The sequence below is a fragment of the Ostrea edulis genome, chromosome 10 (genome assembly GCF_947568905.1).
Source record: "Ostrea edulis chromosome 10, xbOstEdul1.1, whole genome shotgun sequence".
Classification (NCBI taxonomy): domain Eukaryota; kingdom Metazoa; phylum Mollusca; class Bivalvia; order Ostreida; family Ostreidae; genus Ostrea; species Ostrea edulis.
The window spans coordinates 29,313,374-29,325,909 of record NC_079173.1 but is presented as its reverse complement, the minus strand read 5'-3'; the positions used below and the strand labels follow the sequence as shown (position 1 = coordinate 29,325,909).

Below are 12,536 nucleotides of genomic sequence, written 5' to 3'. Positions count from 1 at the left end.
AATGTATTCGTAAGAGATTTAGCGGTGTTTGAAAATGAGCCAATCAAAATTGAGTGCATGTGCTGAAGCGTGGTGTTCAGTAATGGAAAACATGCTTATTATTTTACAATTTAAAGACATACTTACAACATAAATTTCTAAAGAATTCATTGAAAAGCACAAGTGTTATACCTCAATAATTGATTTTAGATGTTACAAATTACATTGTTTGATTACACAATCTTTGTCTACACCATTCTATAGGCGTCTTTGTCGAAAACCTACAGCAAAAACCAATTCTATTTGAGATTTAATTTGTAACTCCAATATTGATTAAGTAATTGTTTTACGTCCCGTCGAATTTTTTTTCACTCATATTGTGACGTCATCAGCTGTAGGCTAAGTACACAAATTTAGATCTATGGAACCCGAACTTCACAAATTCCAGGAAGTTGACAGCTTTCCGGACTGAGTTGATGAAAGTTTATAAACGAACTTGTACCATGGAATACAGATCAATTTTGAGTATCGGATTAATTGACCTAATTAAAAAAAGAATTATGGACCGTGAAACTAGCAAATTATACCACACAGCGAGACAGGTTTGCTGTGATCCTAATGATACCTAGTTTGTCTACATCTGTTTAAGCGATCTAGTGCGCATGTCAAGCGTTGATAGAAGCTTCGAAGTTTAACCACTGCTCCATATTTTAACGTACGTAACTATCTTGCAGCTTCCACTCCGTCGGTGTCCACAGTGACTACTCCAATTACAACCACATGTAAGTTCAAACATCACTTTTATCTATATAATTCCATTTTAGAATTAGTCCAGATTAACTTTATTTGAGATGATTACCAAGACAATCCTGATGGTACATGTTCAGTGCCAAAATTTGTCTGATTTATAAATTTTAGAAAGATCCCCCATTCAAACTATATCAATTACTTAGATTTGTACGGCTGTTAAACGTCACAGTTCTTTTCTGTTTAGACTGTCAGGATATCATGGTAAATGAAGCCAATTCTGGTATGGTAACAGTGACTAGTAGTGAATATCCCAACGCCAAGGACATGTTCACAGTAACAGGAACCACCGAAGATGAAAAGCTGTCTCAAACTAGTGCTACTTTAACGTTTAGCAATAATGCTAAAATCGGCGAAGTGAAACTGACTGTAACAAACGCATACAAAACCATTGTGGAGGTTTTCAGAGAGGATGGCACGAAAGCAGATACTAAAGTAAGTTATGATTGGCTGTTATCAGTAATGAATTAAATGAACATAAAAATTGCTATAAAGAAATGATTTTTCTGAAAATATCAATGTTTGAATATTGGGCAAAATGCCATGACATCTTTATTGTTGATTTGATACTTACTTGTATATTAAATTTAAACTTGTTGAATCGATATATTTTAAGGACATTAGAGATTGGCATATGTTATATCATAATGTATTGTATTCAGACGCTCACCTACACCGGCCATTTGATGACAAACTTTAATGGAATTGAGGGAAAAACTATAGTAATCCGAATTTTAAAATCTATAACCGCAACTCCTTCAACAATCTCCGCTGTCCAGATCCAGGCATGTACACAAGGTAATGCCACACTCCTTGCGCTGAAAATGTAGTCTACACTGAGAATAGTAAAATGTTAGACTAGACAACACAAACTGACTTTGCAGTATTGTTTGTGTAATAAAAACTGTTTCATTATTGTAAAACACTTCAGGTTTAAGGAAATATCCTTTTTTATGCTAGCTGATAATATTGAACAGCTTTTATGATCTATTTCTTTATTTCGATAAGGATGAACATACGTTTTACAAGGTGTGATTGATGTTGACAATGGTGACGATCATCGAAATAATCATCATTCTAATTATCATTTTAGTTGTTACAACCACAACTGCTTCAACAACACCGTCAGTGACAACAGCAAGTGTGTCAACCAGCACTACAATTTCCAGTGAGTTAGATAGTTTTTATTTCACATTGCATACTGGCTTTTTCAATCATATTTTGCTTGGTATCTAACCGTTGTTGTAAACTTTTCACATATTTTCCATCATCTCATAAAACATGGATTCAATTCGACCAAACCTAACGTAAACTACGACCAAACCTAATGTAAAGTATTTTTAAGTAGAAGGATCTCGAGTTTATATTATGGAATGTACGTTTTCGAAGACGTGTAATTGGGCAACACTTCTGAAATGAATAGATGCTTCAAAAGCCCCTCAAAACGCATAAAACCAGCTAAAAAGTCAGATGTTGAACGATAGTTTTCCTATATACTTTAGTTTCAAATTTATTCAATTCATTCTTGAATTGACTAGGGCGTCAAAGCGTGAGTCTAACAACTTTTGCATTGGAAAACAGTGGACGAATGTTGAAGAAATCTTATCAAGCATCTCAGCTATTGTAGATTCACTTTTCTCGACATTTTCGTTCCTAGTTCGGGATATAAAACAAATTCGCTTAGATATATGCAGAGGTAATATTCAGAATGTTCCCTTTAATTAGAACCACGATGACACAAGGCATGAAATTGATTTGCAATGGTCCATGAGTACCGTGGATTCATTTAAGTCACACTATAAGCTATTTAGCCACAATAGGAATTGAAAGTTTCACTTGTATCACAGAAGAATACCGGAGACATGGGCGTATTGACGAATTTAAAGTGCATGTCAGTTTCATCGTTCTAAAGGCCTGCTGATTTCAGAAATGTGGTGCGGCCAGTGGAAATTTGGACGAATTTTTCTCATCTCATTCAAAATGTGTTTTATGGATTCATTGATTGATTTCGTATTGTTTAATGTCCATCTCGAGAATGTATTCGTAAGAGATTTAGCGGTGTTTGAAAATGAGCCAATCAAAATTGAGTGCATGTGCTGAAGCGTGGTGTTCAGTAATGGAAAACATGCTTATTATTTTACAATTTAAAGACATACTTACAACATAAATTTCTAAAGAATTCATTGAAAAGCACAAGTGTTATACCTCAATAATTGATTTTAGATGTTACAAATTACATTGTTTGATTACACAATCTTTGTCTACACCATTCTATAGGCGTCTTTGTCGAAAACCTACAGCAAAAACCAATTCTATTTGAGATTTAATTTGTAACTCCAATATTGATTAAGTAATTGTTTTACGTCCCGTCGAATTTTTTTTCACTCATATTGTGACGTCATCAGCTGTAGGCTAAGTACACAAATTTAGATCTATGGAACCCGAACTTCACAAATTCCAGGAAGTTGACAGCTTTCCGGACTGAGTTGATGAAAGTTTATAAACGAACTTGTACCATGGAATACAGATCAATTTTGAGTATCGGATTAATTGACCTAATTAAAAAAAGAATTATGGACCGTGAAACTAGCAAATTATACCACACAGCGAGACAGGTTTGCTGTGATCCTAATGATACCTAGTTTGTCTACATCTGTTTAAGCGATCTAGTGCGCATGTCAAGCGTTGATAGAAGCTTCGAAGTTTAACCACTGCTCCATATTTTAACGTACGTAACTATCTTGCAGCTTCCACTCCGTCGGTGTCCACAGTGACTACTCCAATTACAACCACATGTAAGTTCAAACATCACTTTTATCTATATAATTCCATTTTAGAATTAGTCCAGATTAACTTTATTTGAGATGATTACCAAGACAATCCTGATGGTACATGTTCAGTGCCAAAATTTGTCTGATTTATAAATTTTAGAAAGATCCCCCATTCAAACTATATCAATTACTTAGATTTGTACGGCTGTTAAACGTCACAGTTCTTTTCTGTTTAGACTGTCAGGATATCATGGTAAATGAAGCCAATTCTGGTATGGTAACAGTGACTAGTAGTGAATATCCCAACGCCAAGGACATGTTCACAGTAACAGGAACCACCGAAGATGAAAAGCTGTCTCAAACTAGTGCTACTTTAACGTTTAGCAATAATGCTAAAATCGGCGAAGTGAAACTGACTGTAACAAACGCATACAAAACCATTGTGGAGGTTTTCAGAGAGGATGGCACGAAAGCAGATACTAAAGTAAGTTATGATTGGCTGTTATCAGTAATGAATTAAATGAACATAAAAATTGCTATAAAGAAATGATTTTTCTGAAAATATCAATGTTTGAATATTGGGCAAAATGCCATGACATCTTTATTGTTGATTTGATACTTACTTGTATATTAAATTTAAACTTGTTGAATCGATATATTTTAAGGACATTAGAGATTGGCATATGTTATATCATAATGTATTGTATTCAGACGCTCACCTACACCGGCCATTTGATGACAAACTTTAATGGAATTGAGGGAAAAACTATAGTAATCCGAATTTTAAAATCTATAACCGCAACTCCTTCAACAATCTCCGCTGTCCAGATCCAGGCATGTACACAAGGTAATGCTACAATCCCGGCACTGAAAATACACACATTACACTGAGGGGTTAGACTACACTAATTACAATGAGAGCTTATACTACATTAAAGGACACAACGCATGTTTCTAAACTTATTTATTTTTTCAGCAAAATTAACTCTTTTTATGCCTAAAACTACTTTAAATGTGTTTTAAATGAAATATTTTGCGTAGTTTTTGAGTTTGAAAGCGATGAAATTCAAATCTTGCGATATGCATATTTTCTTTCGCTAGTTTACGCGCCATTTTGTGTGACGTCAAATGCGCCCTAGGGTTTGAAAACATATATTAGCCATTTCATAAACAGATTAGATTTAATCGACAAAAAACCAATTGTCACGTTAACGGCTTGTAAATAATAATGCATTAAGATGTTTTGTGCCGTGTTCGGGTGTACTAGTTGTCGGTAGAAAGGATTTAGAGTATTTTTCAATTTTTCGAAGGAAGGTACGAGAAAAAAGACGCGGATAATTTTTTTGTTGGAGCAAGAACTTTACCTTAAAAAACACACCCAGTCACCTTTTCAAACATCGCTTGGACAGAAACCCTGATAAACTGCGAGAAAATGGATATATCGAAGCTATAAGCAGTGGTAGGCCTATAGCATACATTCTGTTTTGCTCTTCAAATTCAATACACACTCGGATCAACTGACCTTCACCTTGTAACAACATATATCGACGATACAATGTAACTACCAACTGGTAGATTTACAACAACAAAAAATAAAGATACAAAATAATTGAACTTTTAATTATACAAATAATAGAATATTGTATTTCCTAACTTTAAATTGAATTATAAAATTATTTCTTTATTGAACTCGTAGCATCTTGAGTGCGTCAGTAGGCTATAACGCCGTGCTCCCATTTCGTACTTCCTAAAGACGTGCAGATCACAATTCAAAAATAGTAATAAGATTGCTTTATCAAAATAAAATAATGTGATTACCACTTTAAATTTGAATATTTTTATTGATTTGTGTATGTGTTATCTTTTTCTTTCTTTCCGAAATGCACGCGTGACAATAGCTTGGCATAGGGCCTAGTTGTCAACAATTTAACGTATCATAATTTGTCTAATCCAAAAATAAATAATGATTGCACTGTTTATTTTAGAAAAACAGCGCCAATTACAGATGTATAAAGGAATAACATCCCCAAACAGTTTGTAGACAGCGACCCATATAAACATTATTTACTCACAATTTTGCCGATTTCATACACGCTTTACTCGCTATATTTGGGTATTTACATCGTTATATGTGTGCACTGGTGGCGAACACATATAAAACTCGGACAATTTATCAACATCGATTTAAATGTTGCCCATGGTAAATTAATTAGGCCCCTAAAAGTTGAGTTTTTAATAATATATCGCAGTACTTTCACAATCCGAAGGGCGCATGTGACGTCACTGTACCACGTGACTACCTACCTAATTAACTTGACTTTTTGAAATCGGGGCTTAGATTTAAGTCTGTATTGTGGTTAATTATCGCAAAATTTCGGCGAACGAACTATTAGAATTAATTACTATAAGCATAAAGAAGACAAAATGCATGTAATATTGTATACTTTGAAAACATGAGATGTGTCCTTTAATTACACTAATATCTTAGATATATTCTTCTTAATGTTTGTCTTTCACCCTTCAGTCTTGTTTAAGGTTGAATAACACGGACACCTGGACATACCAGAGGTGGTATCAGGTGCCTAGGAGGAGTAAACATTCCCTGTCGACCGGTCACACCCGCCATGACCTCTATGAATATATTCTAATGCTCTTTCGTAAATCATGTCTATTGTACTTTAAAGATAATTAGGCCTGCACTAAGTGACTTACTAGTTTTTGTTAGACTACAAAGTTCATTAGACTTTAATAGTTGGTACAGCTAAGATTTACTTGAATTTGAAGTACTAAATTTAAAGATTAACCACAGATGAAAATATATTGCTTCCCTATCCTTTGTTGGCTTTTTATGGAAAATGAAGTTTGTTAAATGCATAAAATGCATAATTCAATGAAATATTGATGTTGTATTGTATGATCTTTACAATGGTCTCGTGAATCACATCTAATCGCCTGCAAGATATTTGGATGCAAATTGTGAACACAATGACATAATATTATCTCGATACGTTGGATTATATGATGAAGCGTTGTAATGTTCCTGTATGCAAACCTGATCGTCATGAAATATGTCTTGCACTTTGCTTTGAATTAAATATATTGCTTCATGTAACTAAGAAATTTGAATTTTAAATCCATGTTTCATTATTGTTTTCAGCACGACCCACGGTATAAGGCCAATTACAATAAATGTGCAACACCTATGTTGTATAGATTACATACATGAGTGATTTAAAATTGAAACTAATGATCAAATTGTCATTGTAGTTGTTACAACCACACCTGCCCCAACAACCAGTGTTGCAACACCATCAGTCACTGAGTTGACGCCAAGTGCAACTAGCACATTAACCACTAGTAAGTGAAATGTTTTGTTTCTATGAAAGGCGCAATGGCAAGTGCAATTTGTTTTATTTGAATACAAGACTTGATAAGGTACATTGGACTAATAGATATTTTTTCTTTCCAAGCTAAAATGGTTAGTGTATCTATAATGGCGATATATACCTTATGCACCGATAACTATTTGATTTCATCCAAAACGAAAGAATAAATCAAAACATTAAGTTAATTCTTAGTTAAATCTCGGGAATCTTTGCGTAATAAATGCATTGTGCGATCCGTCTTCGTATGTGGTACGTGCAGGAAAGAAAACGATAGCATCGATTAGTTATGAAATCAAGTTAAACAACTCTAGATATAGGAGTAAGAACGAACCAAAAATAGCTGGAAAATAGGACGTGTCTTTTCAGTAACACAGGCCGTGGTCACTACTTGTCTAGTTTCGAAAAGAAAGTGTGTCAAACACAAATTGTCTTTGGAAACTATTTGAATTTATATCTTCACAGCCCTAGCGTTTTGCATGCATGTTCAGCATATTTTGTTTATGTTATTTAATCTATTGAATACACGTACCTTAGTATTTTATTAACGAAATAGCTTAATTTTGGAATATATACCCTATTGATTTTTCGATAAACGTTTGTACGGATGTGTTTCGAACATAACTCATTGAGGATTGTGACCCACGGCCTCTTGTTATTCATAGAATATATCTATAATATGAGATCTTATGTATTATTAGTTTGCACGGACGAGATGTTGGCCGCTGGTACGAGTGTACTGTCTCCTAGCAGTGACGATATTCCCTCGGAATCACTTGCAAACATCTTCACCCCCACTGGTGGTAGTACCACCACAGACAACCCTAACCCCACAGTTGTATTCACGTTAGACGAGAATAATCCTCCACATGTGACTGAGGTCAGTGTGACAGTCACCAATGCACATGAAGTAACTGTGGAACTTCTGCTACCCAACGGAGACAAAACTACGAAGGTAGGCAAAAATGATATATCTACTGGTTAGAAGAGTTGTGTATCGTTTTAAAAGGAAATTGAAATGTGTTGATTGGATATATTGCTTAGTGTATGTCTGGAAGAGGCAAAAACATTAAGCATATTTATTGTGTATACATTGGAGTCCTTATTTGTTTACAGACACCAGTGTTGACTTCCGGTGGTGTGGGAACAGTGAATTTCCTTGGAGAAGCTGGAACAAAGATAACAGTGAAGATAACGAAGACAGACACTACTCAGCCAGCAGGAGTGTCTGGTGTCACCGTAAAGGCCTGCACAGCGGGTGAGTTTTTAATGAGTGAAATTACTGTTCATTAATGTAGGAAATTGGAAATTGTGAATTCATCTGATGTTTGCTAGTAAAGATGTTAAAAGTATGAGAAAATAGAGAATTTTTTTTAGAATGCATGATTTTGTAGTTGAATGTCAAAATAACTGAAAGCAAGATTTGTTTTGTTGAGGAAGTGGAATTGGAAAAAATAATTGATTTTGGGTAGCTTTGTAAAATAGAAAAAGATAATCACAATAAATGCTGGCAGTGCTCAGTACAAAGACTTCCGAAGCATGTATGAAAAAGAATTATCAAATTGTTTCGTTTTATAGTCACGACAACACTTCCTACGACAGTGGTCAGCACCACACCGTCCGTAACAGGACCTACAACGACACTAACTGGACCAACACCATCAGTAACAGGACCAACTCCAACACCCAGTGCACCAACACCGTCCGTTTCTGGACCAACGCCAACACCCAGTGCACCTACAACTACTCTCACAACAAGTAAGTCAAATTCATCCATCTTGGGCTAAATGTGTATAAATGAAGTGGTTAAGGAGGAAACATCTGCCTAGGGTCAATTGATTTGTAATTTGAGCTGACATGAGCCCATGGTTAACATGAGCTTTCTCGCCTGGGCCAAATAGGAGAGATAGTAGATATTCACAAATTTTACGTTAAGGTGTGTACAAAATGTTCGTATGAGAAGCACAGAGCAATATACAATGATTGTGAAATAATCAGTTTAATAGAGGTCTTTAGTTATGGTTGAAACATTATTTATAATCTAAACATCTTAGTGTAATTTCCCCGTCTGTAAGGTAGGTCGTTAAGAGTTATCTATAATATGAGATCGTATGCATTATTAGTTTGCACGGACGAGATGTTGGCCGCTGGTACGAGTGTACTGTCTCCTAGCAGTGACGATATTCCCTCGGAATCACTTGCAAACATCTTCACCCCCACTGGTGGTAGTACCACCACAGACAACCCTAACCCCACAGTTGTATTGACGTTAGACGAGAATAATCCTCCACGTGTGACCGAGGTCAGTGTGACGGTTACCAATGCACATGAAGTAACTGTGGAACTTCTGCTACCCAACGGAGACAAAACTACGAAGGTAGGCAAAAATGATATATCTACTGGTTAGAAGAGTTGTGTATCGTTTTAAAAGGAAATTGAAATGTGTTGATTGGATATATTGCTTAGTGTATGTCTGGAAGAGGCAAAAACATTAAGCATATTGATTGTGTATACATTGGAGTCCTTATTTGTTTACAGACACCAGTGTTGACTTCCGGTGGTGTGGGAACAGTGAATTTCCTTGGAGAAGCTGGAACAAAGATAACAGTGAAGATAACGAAGACAGACACTACTCAGCCAGCAGGAGTGTCTGGTGTCACCGTAAAGGCCTGCACAGCGGGTGAGTTTTTAATGAGTGAAATTACTGTTCATTAATGTAGGAAATTGGAAATTGTGAATTCATCTGATGTTTGCTAGTAAAGATGTTAAAAGTATGAGAAAATAGAGAATTTTTTTTTAGAATGCATGATTTTGTAGTTGAATGTCAAAATAACTGAAAGCAAGATTTGTTTTGTTGAGGAAGTGGAATTGGAAAAGATAATTGATTTTGGGTAGCTCTGTAAAATAGAAAAAGATAATCACAATAAATGCTGGCAGTGCTCAGTACAAAGACTTCCGAAGCATGTATGAAAAAGAATTATCAAATTGTTTCGTTTTATAGTCACGACAACACTTCCTACGACAGTGGTCAGCACCACACCGTCCGTAACAGGACCTACAACGACACCAACTGGACCAACACCATCAGTAACAGGACCAACTCCAACACCCAGTGCACCAACACCGTCCGTTTCTGGACCAACGCCAACACCCAGTGCACCTACAACTACTCTCACAACAAGTAAGTCAAATTCATCCATCTTGGGCTAAATGTGTATAAATGAAGTGGTTAAGGAGGAAACATCTGCCTAGGGTCAATTGATTTGTAATTTGAGCTGACATGAGCCCATGGTTAACATGAGCTTTCTCGCCTGGGCCAAATAGGAGAGATAGTAGATATTCACAAATTTTACGTTAAGGTGTGTACAAAATGTTCGTATGAGAAGCACAGAGCAATATACAATGATTGTGAAATAATCAGTTTAATAGAGGTCTTTAGTTATGGTTGAAACATTATTTATAATCTAAACATCTTAGTGTAATTTCCCCGTCTGTAAGGTAGGTCGTTAAGAGTTATCTATAATATGAGATCGTATGCATTATTAGTTTGCACGGACGAGATGTTGGCCGCTGGTACGAGTGTACTGTCTCCTAGCAGTGACGATATTCCCTCGGAATCACTTGCAAACATCTTCACCCCCACTGGTGGTAGTACCACCACAGACAACCCTAACCCCACAGTTGTATTGACGTTAGACGAGAATAATCCTCCACGTGTGACCGAGGTCAGTGTGACGGTTACCAATGCACATGAAGTAACTGTGGAACTTCTGCTACCCAACGGAGACAAAACTACGAAGGTAGGCAAAAATGATATATCTACTGGTTAGAAGAGTTGTGTATCGTTTTAAAAGGAAATTGAAATGTGTTGATTGGATATATTGCTTAGTGTATGTCTGGAAGAGGCAAAAACATTAAGCATATTGATTGTGTATACATTGGAGTCCTTATTTGTTTACAGACACCAGTGTTGACTTCCGGTGGTGTGGGAACAGTGAATTTCCTTGGAGAAGCTGGAACAAAGATAACAGTGAAGATAACGAAGACAGACACTACTCAGCCAGCAGGAGTGTCTGGTGTCACCGTAAAGGCCTGCACAGCGGGTGAGTTTTTAATGAGTGAAATTACTGTTCATTAATGTAGGAAATTGGAAATTGTGAATTCATCTGATGTTTGCTAGTAAAGATGTTAAAAGTATGAGAAAATAGAGAATTTTTTTTTAGAATGCATGATTTTGTAGTTGAATGTCAAAATAACTGAAAGCAAGATTTGTTTTGTTGAGGAAGTGGAATTGGAAAAGATAATTGATTTTGGGTAGCTCTGTAAAATAGAAAAAGATAATCACAATAAATGCTGGCAGTGCTCAGTACAAAGACTTCCGAAGCATGTATGAAAAAGAATTATCAAATTGTTTCGTTTTATAGTCACGACAACACTTCCTACGACAGTGGTCAGCACCACACCGTCCGTAACAGGACCTACAACGACACCAACTGGACCAACACCATCAGTAACAGGACCAACTCCAACACCCAGTGCACCAACACCGTCCGTTTCTGGACCAACGCCAACACCCAGTGCACCTACAACTACTCTCACAACAAGTAAGTCAAATTCATCCATCTTGGGCTAAATGTGTATAAATGAAGTGGTTAAGGAGGAAACATCTGCCTAGGGTCAATTGATTTGTAATTTGAGCTGACATGAGCCCATGGTTAACATGAGCTTTCTCGCCTGGGCCAAATAGGAGAGATAGTAGATATTCACAAATTTTACGTTAAGGTGTGTACAAAATGTTCGTATGAGAAGCACAGAGCAATATACAATGATTGTGAAATAATCAGTTTAATAGAGGTCTTTAGTTATGGTTGAAACATTATTTATAATCTAAACATCTTAGTGTAATTTCCCCGTCGGTAAGGTAGGTCGTTAAGAGTTATCTATAATATGAGATCGTATGCATTATTAGTTTGCACGGACGAGATGTTGGCCGCTGGTACGAGTGTACTGTCTCCTAGCAGTGACGATATTCCCTCGGAATCACTTGCAAACATCTTCACCCCCACTGGTGGTAGTACCACCACAGACAACCCTAACCCCACAGTTGTATTGACGTTAGACGAGAATAATCCTCCACGTGTGACCGAGGTCAGTGTGACGGTTACCAATGCACATGAAGTAACTGTGGAACTTCTGCTACCCAACGGAGACAAAACTACGAAGGTAGGCAAAAATGATATATCTACTGGTTAGAAGAGTTGTGTATCGTTTTAAAAGGAAATTGAAATGTGTTGATTGGATATATTGCTTAGTGTATGTCTGGAAGAGGCAAAAACATTAAGCATATTGATTGTGTATACATTGGAGTCCTTATTTGTTTACAGACACCAGTGTTGACTTCCGGTGGTGTGGGAACAGTGAATTTCCTTGGAGAAGCTGGAACAAAGATAACAGTGAAGATAACGAAGACAGACACTACTCAGCCAGCAGGAGTGTCTGGTGTCACCGTAAAGGCCTGCACAGCGGGTGAGTTTTTAATGAGTGAAATTACTGTTCATTAATGTAGGAAATTGGAAATTGTGAATTCATCTGATGT

General features: G+C 36.4%; 2 protein-coding genes across 4 annotated transcripts in view; both read left to right on the top strand.

The window, feature by feature from the left end:
- Positions 1-12,536, top strand: part of LOC125674557 (uncharacterized) — a 412,455-nt gene that overhangs the window by 175,235 nt on the left and 224,684 nt on the right. The window lies entirely within an intron of this gene.
- LOC125665345 (mucin-17-like) overlaps positions 1-12,536 on the top strand; it is an 82,489-nt gene that overhangs the window by 31,361 nt on the left and 38,592 nt on the right. For all 3 annotated transcript variants that reach the window (XM_056152414.1, XM_056152413.1, XM_056152412.1), the window contains exons 50-68: positions 714-761; positions 974-1,221; positions 1,449-1,584; positions 1,880-1,954; positions 3,534-3,581; positions 3,794-4,041; positions 4,269-4,404; positions 6,825-6,914; positions 7,642-7,895; positions 8,057-8,198; positions 8,519-8,698; positions 9,064-9,317; positions 9,479-9,620; positions 9,942-10,121; positions 10,487-10,740; positions 10,902-11,043; positions 11,365-11,544; positions 11,910-12,163; positions 12,325-12,466. In XM_056152414.1, the coding sequence (XP_056008389.1) occupies positions 714-761; positions 974-1,221; positions 1,449-1,584; positions 1,880-1,954; positions 3,534-3,581; positions 3,794-4,041; positions 4,269-4,404; positions 6,825-6,914; positions 7,642-7,895; positions 8,057-8,198; positions 8,519-8,698; positions 9,064-9,317; positions 9,479-9,620; positions 9,942-10,121; positions 10,487-10,740; positions 10,902-11,043; positions 11,365-11,544; positions 11,910-12,163; positions 12,325-12,466 (3,153 nt within the window). The remainder of the gene's footprint in view (positions 1-713; positions 762-973; positions 1,222-1,448; positions 1,585-1,879; positions 1,955-3,533; positions 3,582-3,793; positions 4,042-4,268; positions 4,405-6,824; positions 6,915-7,641; positions 7,896-8,056; positions 8,199-8,518; positions 8,699-9,063; positions 9,318-9,478; positions 9,621-9,941; positions 10,122-10,486; positions 10,741-10,901; positions 11,044-11,364; positions 11,545-11,909; positions 12,164-12,324; positions 12,467-12,536) is intronic.